Below are 7644 nucleotides of genomic sequence, written 5' to 3' on the forward strand. Positions count from 1 at the left end.
CATTTTGTATGCACTCAGGTTTGTTGACAAAAGACTGAAAGTTTGGTTTGGTTATTTCCACAGAAACGGGTCTCATTTTTTTCTTCCTTTTTTCCGGCTGGGACCCAAAAGCGATGGCATCATTTGTCAATAAAATCTAAAAATGAGTTTGATGAGCCAATGGGGTACTTGTATTACGTTGATTGACATCTTGTTTGTCCAATTGCATCCATTTATCATCAACGGTTAAGTAGGCTTCAACCGCCTAGTTCTAGTTGGGTTATTCCGTTGCTGGAGTGCTGAAGAGAGTCAACTTTACCACCGTTGCTGTATCACAACAAGTTTCTGGATAAAAAAATGAGAGAAATTGTACATCTGCAGGCTGGCCAGTGTGGCAACCAAATCGGAGCGAAGGTACGAAACGTTTGAACCAAAAGTGAAACCGTAATTCACTGGAACACGGTATACAAGATGAACATAGTTTGCGCGGGCTGCTAAATGTTAGCTTACTTAGCGGAAATACTGGCTAACGGTTGGTCTTGGCTCGAGAGGGTGAAGTCTTCCAGTAAACTATATAAATTAACCGCAGTTTCTCATTTTCGTTTATTCTAGTTCTGGGAGGTGATTAGCGATGAGCACGGCATCGACCCCACCGGGACGTACCAAGGGGACAGCGACCTGCAGCTGGAGCGTATCAACGTGTATTACAACGAGGCTTCAGGTCTAACATGGCTTTGCTAAGCATTCTCAGCTACTCAGTTGGATTAGATATCTGTGGATGAGCCATGTAATACAATACCTCATGGAAAGCCTGTTACGACTGTTTCCATCCAGCAGGGGGCCTTAAATTCGCTCACCTCAAGTAAATGGTTACCATGGATCAGTTTCCATGATACAGCAAACTTACAAACAGCTACATGGATTAATTCATACGCTTAAATTGGTTGTGAACACGAAAAAACTAATTTCTAAAGAATTTCGATTGTTTTTTGTTTTCTTGTCATCTTTTTTAATACAAATACTATGCTGAAATGTTTTTTACACAAACATAATTAGAGTAATTGTAGGTAAATCAGCCACTTGGACATTTATTGTAAACATATGTTCGATGTGTGAATGCTTTATACAGTTGAATTTATGTTTTTAGTAGAATTCTGTAGATTTTTATAGGTTTTTCTCACCAAGAGCAGAGCATTAATGGTAATGAAGTATCGCAGAAATATATAAGTAGTCATACTCTGATCCACATTAGATTAGAATCTGTTAAAAATCCACATTTGCATTTATATTTGAATGTATTTGACTTGTTCTCCTGTACTTGATTGCTGCCAAGATTCGTTGTCTTTTAGCCTGGAGCTTCTTAGCACTGCTAAAGGAGCGTGTTAAAGCATTTTTTTTATCCAGGTTGTTTTTTGGGTGTTTTTCTTTACTAGGTGGCAAATATGTCCCTCGTGCTGTGCTGGTGGACTTGGAACCAGGCACAATGGATTCTGTGAGGTCTGGTCCTTTTGGTCAGGTGTTTAGACCTGACAACTTTGTCTTTGGTGAGTCTTTTTAATGTAATCCTAGCAGAAAAAAACCTGATAAGCCTGGGGGGGGGGGGGGGGGGGGGTAAAGCTCTGGGGGAAACTAACCCTGCCTAGTTTTGTGGATTTAGTTTTTTTAAATCCCACAAAACGTATTTTTTTTAGATTGGAAATGAGTTATACTTTTGTTGTAAGAAAGAAAAACATTACATAGCGCCTCTCAAGATAAAAATCACTAGGTGCTTCACAAAAATTAAAGTATAAACAATAATCTTAAAATTAAAATATATTTAAAAGAGAAACAGAATAGTGATTAAAAAATGTAAGAAAAAGAAGAGAGAAAATGAATAGGAAAGAGGAATGTCAGTGGATCCGGAGAAAGGCGGAATAGGTAGGAAGAGCACACCAAATCCTGAACAGGTGAGTCTTCAGCTGCTTTTTAAAGGAGACCACTGAGTCCACAGATCTCAGGCCCAGGGGGAAAGAGGTCCAGAGTCTGGGGGCCACAGCAGCAAATGATTAGTCATTTTGGTCTTTAGCCTGGTGCTGCACAACCAGTAGGCTTTGGTCACCTCAGGGACCTGCTGGGGGTGTAGGGACTGAGAAGATCACCAACGTATGATGGTGCTTGTCCATGTAAGACCCTGAAGACCAGAACCAGGATGTAGAAATGAACCCTGAAGTTGACTGTCAGCCAGTGAAGCTGGAGGAGAAGCGGGGTGATGTGGGTGTGTTTGGAGGACTCGGTCGGAAGCTGAGCACGGGCAGTTTATAAATCACTCAATGGCTGGGACCAAAATACTTGTCAGATCTCATTCCTGTATCAACACCCAGCAGGGCTCTGAGATTCTTAGGAAACAATCAGCTGGTAGAACCTCGGGTCAGAACCAAACGGTGAAGATGCTTTTAGCTACTATGCTGCTCACGTATGGAATCGGCTCCCCCAGCACTTCAGATCTGCCCCAACTCAAAACATAAACCCTCATGTACTTATGCTGCGTCGTCTCCACTGTAATCTGTGATGGAACAGCTCAACTTTCATTCTGTCTTTTCCTTTTAGCTCTAAATTATAATTTTATCTGTGTTAGGGCTGCTCGATTATGGCAAAAATAATAATCACGATTATGGTGACTGAAATTGAGATCACGATTATTTAGGACGATTTTTCAATTTATGTTGATTTTATTTGTTTTTATTCAGTCATAAAATTGCTCAGAGCACAATCAGGACAAAAATAAGAAACAAGATGATCACTAAAAGAACTCCTGATTCCCAGTATAAAAGACCAATATACTTATAGCTCAAGGGCTGTAGACCTTGGTTTAACTCATTTAAGTCTAACCAGTACAGAACCAAATACCAATATCTTGCAAATACTGACAGCAAGAATTATACAGTGGCATTTATAACAAATAAATGCAAATAAATTGATGTTCACAAAATGTTGCATAACATTTATTGAGTTGTGTCAAGGTGCTGTAGGAGAGTGCACTAGCACCGTGTCCTCAGAGAGATTAGTTATTATTTATCAGCGTGAGGAAGTTATTTCTACCTTATTTACAAACTATTTATTTACAAGTCCATCAGTTAATGTAATAATTGTCCCAACCACAGCTGCACCCCCCACCCCCCAACCCGGTCTCACAGCAATCAGGGGCAAGCTGCACGTGTGTTTAGCGCGCCGCACGCGCACATTTAGCTGTTTTTAGCGGCTCAGGAGTCCGCAGGTGCGGTGTGTGTGTCACTCACTCTGGTTACTCCAACAGGGAGCAGGGCGGCTCCGAGAGCTGTCTTTAGCGACCGACACATCACTACATCATTCCCTTTCCTAATGTCCTGAAGAACGGTCCGGAGTGCAGGCGGAGTGTTTAGCTAACCTGCAGGAAACGTCGACGATAGTTATCCAGAAAGTAGCTAAGGGTTACCAGAGATGTTTCTGAGGTGTTCGCTAGGTACTTTTAGGATTAAAAAGTCAAGAAGGGGGTCTGAAAAGCTGTTAGAAATAGCGTCAAAGTCGCTAAGTTGGCAACACTGTGGAGGAGCGCTTCATTTGCAACTCAGGGCAGCGCAAGCGGGAGGAGCAAATAATCGGCTTGTTTTGTTTTTTATAATCGTTCAAAACTCAGATCGTAATCGTGATTAAAATTCGATTAATTGAGCAGCCCTAATCTGTGTGTTTTAATTTGTGTTCTCGTGTTTGTTGTTGTGCCATTTCATGCTAATTGTAAAGCACATTGAATTGCCCGTGTTTGAAATGTGCTCTGTAAATAAAGCTGCCTTGCCATTCTGAAGGTCCCGTAGACGGTTCAGGGAAAACTAAGACAGATTTCTTTTGCTGTGGCTCTGAAATGTTTCTGTTTATGTATAACAGGTCAGAGTGGAGCTGGCAATAACTGGGCTAAAGGCCATTACACAGAGGGAGCTGAGTTGGTTGATACAGTCCTGGATGTGGTGAGAAAAGAGGCAGAGAGCTGTGACTGTCTTCAGGGCTTCCAGCTCACTCACTCCCTGGGAGGAGGCACAGGCTCTGGTATGGGCACTCTCCTTATCAGCAAGATCCGAGAGGAGTACCCCGACCGCATCATGAATACTTTCAGCGTTGTGCCTTCACCCAAGGTTCATCTATCACATTTAATCAGAGCGGGGTGTTTTTGCCCTTGCCTGCTTCCTACTCATCTAAACCCTGTTCTATTTGCTTCTCTCCAGGTTTCAGACACAGTGGTGGAGCCTTACAACGCCACGCTGTCCGTCCACCAGCTGGTTGAGAACACAGATGAGACCTACTGCATCGATAATGAGGCCTTGTATGACATCTGCTTCCGCACATTGAAACTCACCACACCCACCTACGGTGATCTCAACCACCTGGTCTCCGCCACCATGAGCGGGGTGACCACCTGCCTGCGCTTCCCTGGGCAGCTAAATGCTGATCTGAGAAAACTGGCTGTCAACATGGTGCCGTTTCCCAGGCTGCACTTCTTCATGCCGGGCTTTGCTCCTCTGACCAGCCGAGGCAGTCAGCAGTATCGGTACAGGGGCACAGCTGTGCTGTTAGGCTAAACTTTACTTCTCATTTAAACTTCATCTCAGCTGAATGTCCATTCTTCTCAGGGCTCTGACGGTTCCTGAGCTCACCATGCAGATGTTTGATTCCAAGAACATGATGGCAGCCTGCGACCCTCGCCACGGACGCTATCTCACAGTCGCCGCCATCTTCAGAGGACGCATGTCTATGAAGGAGGTGGATGAACAGATGCTGAATGTGCAGAACAAGAACAGCAGCTACTTTGTGGAGTGGATCCCCAACAACGTGAAGACGGCCGTCTGCGACATCCCTCCTCGCGGCCTCAAGATGGCCGCCACTTTTATTGGCAATAGTACAGCCATTCAAGAGCTGTTCAAACGCATCTCGGAGCAGTTCACCGCCATGTTCCGCCGTAAAGCCTTCCTCCACTGGTAAGTAAAACTCAGACGAGATCTGTGCAGGTGTTGGTGTGACCTACATGTTTGTTTGTTTGTGATAGGTACACCGGGGAAGGTATGGACGAGATGGAGTTCACCGAGGCAGAGAGCAACATGAACGACCTGGTGTCGGAGTATCAGCAGTACCAGGAAGCCACCGCTGAGGAAGAGGGGGAGTTTGAAGAGGAGGGTGAGGAGGATATGGCCTAACCCCTCCATGCCTCTGCTCAGGCTGAGCAGCATGGTCCAGCTTTAGTCAGAATGTTGAGTTTTAACATTTCATTGTTCTCTCGGCTTTGAGTGTTTAGATGTTTCCTGATCTTACCTGTTCTGTTGTTTCCTGTTTGGATTATAAATGTTTTTCCTGTTAACTCGTATCTTTCACATGCCGACACGACAGAAAGTAGCTGCTGGGCAATCAGAGCCATGAAAACTTGGTGGTGCAGTTCTTCTTTTGGATTGAATTACAGACTACGGATGTTGTAATCCGTGATGAAGACCATCTGCAGGTTCTTGCCAGTTTGGTGCCACAAAAGCAAATTGTATGTTACTGGGATTCCTCTCTTAAGCTTGGTGTGTACTGAAACTCTAATTTCCCTTCCCTGGGACAAATAAAGCTTTTCATTTCATTCTTTTTTTCGTTTCATTTCATTCTGCTTGATGCATTCACTTTCTGCTTGGTGATGCGGCTCGCAGATGGAACGCGCTTCACAACTCTCAGCGTTTATGGTTCATGCAGCTTGTCTCTGCGGTGAGCCAATGTTCTCTCAAACTGTAGGAAGCAGTATGGAGCTCTACGGCAGGCATCCAACAATACACCATAGTAGAAGTAGAAATGACTGTTTACAACATGGCATTCCAGCATTTTTTAACAGCGTCCTCGTCTTCCGACAGTGCGAGCTATTTCTCTCCACATGTTGATCACGGTGATCTCTGAGAGCTGAATCATACAAATGTCTGTATTTACGAACCTCTGCCATACTAGTTCTTGCCAGTCCGCCATGTTTTTCCACGTCCGACCGTCCGCGTGGTTAGAAAATTTCCTGGGTGCGCGTTGCGGAAATTTTGGGCTGCGCGGTGGAGGGGCGTGGTTAAAATGACGCAACTTTTCTGCGCGGACCTCGCGGACGCGTCAAACATAAACCTTTGCTGATTTGAAGAAACAAAACATCTGAGTTTTATGTTAGCTTTAAAACATCTCACCAACTTGTAAGGAAATAAAAATATTTAAGATTTTCTGTAGAACTGACTTTTGGGGCAGCTTTATTGTTTTACTCTAGCGAGACATTCTGACCCGTTTGATGACCCGACACATTTCAGTGGGCCTGACTGGGACAGCTCCAGTCAGCAGAGACTAGACTTTCACTCTTCGGGTTTCCTTTCAGAGCTACAGTTGCAGCGATTGTCAAACAAGAATGTAATCGCAACCGGTAAATGTTTCTTTTGATGTCAAACCCGTTTAAAATGAATGCAAGTGTAATTCTGAAAGTTCTGGCTTAACAAGCTTAATACAGGTTTTTTGAATTGGTGCTAGACTCTGGATCTTATCTTTGCTCACCTGTTGATCCGTGCAGAGAACTGGCCGGTGGATAAGAGGAAACTTCTGATCTGTTTCTAGTTGAAGATAAAAATATTTGCCTAAAATCACTAAAGATTGACCTCATTTGTATAAATTTGGCCTTTTGTAACCTGCTTGTGCACATCATATCCATTTATCTTTAATACTTGCCTTCCAGATAAAACGTGTTAGTTCTGCTTTTGTCCTCATTTGCATGCAGCGGAGATTAAAGAGAAAGTCACTCCAAATCAACTTTTATTGCTGATAAGCTATATAAATGAGTGTCTGATCGTGCTGCAGACACATGTAGTCAATAATTCGGCACTTTAGTGCATCTTAGTTAAAATTTAAATATTCTACCTAAAACTGTCAGTGCTGCACTGTCGTCAGGTAAAAACTCAGCACTGCATTTGAATTTAAATCTGCCGTCGCTATTGGCTAAGAGGTACACTATGATTGTGAGAGCCATTCTAACTGAAGGTGTAGTTATTGGTTTTTGACACTAGATGGAGGCAAACCCACTGATCTTTTAAACAAGTCACTGTCTCCACCTCTATTTAATCATGGTGCAAAATGGGCACAGGTGTGTTGGATGGAGACAGGGGCAAACAGTTTTGGACCGTGCTGAAGCAGGTTAGATTATGTTGGAGCTTACAGAAAGAATCGATTGACTATGGGAACAAATGTCAGATGGAGCTGTAAGAAAATAAAATAACATTTAATTTAACCCCACGCGCCAACTGGTCTGTCCTCTTCCATCACTTGTGGTGGATGGGTTTCGTTTGAAGAAACTTTGGCCCCACTATGATGTTAGATGGTACATTATGATGTCACAATGTCATGTGTGTATTTGTTAGCGGCTCCACCCTCTCGGTCTGCTAGGCAACAGTATTTGTTGCATTTTTCAAACAGGAAGTGGGAGTTGAGTAAGAATCTGGTAGGGGGTGACTTGCTCTTTAAACAAGCCGGCGGGAAACTGGTCAAAAGTCCAATGTCGATAAACCAAGTCAGAAAATGCCATCTACCAAGTCTCCGATGCTTTTTACAAACACAAACATTCAGATGAGCATAAAATAAAAATCTATTTTAACATTCTGGCCTTAAAAAGGATAAAAACAG

General features: G+C 43.3%; 1 protein-coding gene across 1 annotated transcript; it reads left to right on the forward strand.

Annotated features, from left to right (window-relative positions):
- Nucleotides 1-236: 236 nt before the first annotated feature.
- Nucleotides 237-5596, forward strand: LOC107396128 (tubulin beta-4B chain). Its single transcript, XM_015975680.3, has 7 exons — nt 237-393; nt 592-700; nt 1413-1523; nt 3877-4121; nt 4212-4534; nt 4617-4961; nt 5030-5596. The coding sequence occupies exons 1-7, from the start codon at nt 337-339 to the stop codon at nt 5175-5177; spliced, it is 1338 nt and encodes a 445-aa protein (XP_015831166.1). The 5' UTR covers nt 237-336; the 3' UTR covers nt 5178-5596.
- The last annotated feature ends 2048 nt before the right edge of the window (nt 5597-7644 follow it).

The sequence above is a fragment of the Nothobranchius furzeri genome, chromosome 18, assembly GCF_043380555.1.
Source record: "Nothobranchius furzeri strain GRZ-AD chromosome 18, NfurGRZ-RIMD1, whole genome shotgun sequence".
Classification (NCBI taxonomy): domain Eukaryota; kingdom Metazoa; phylum Chordata; class Actinopteri; order Cyprinodontiformes; family Nothobranchiidae; genus Nothobranchius; species Nothobranchius furzeri.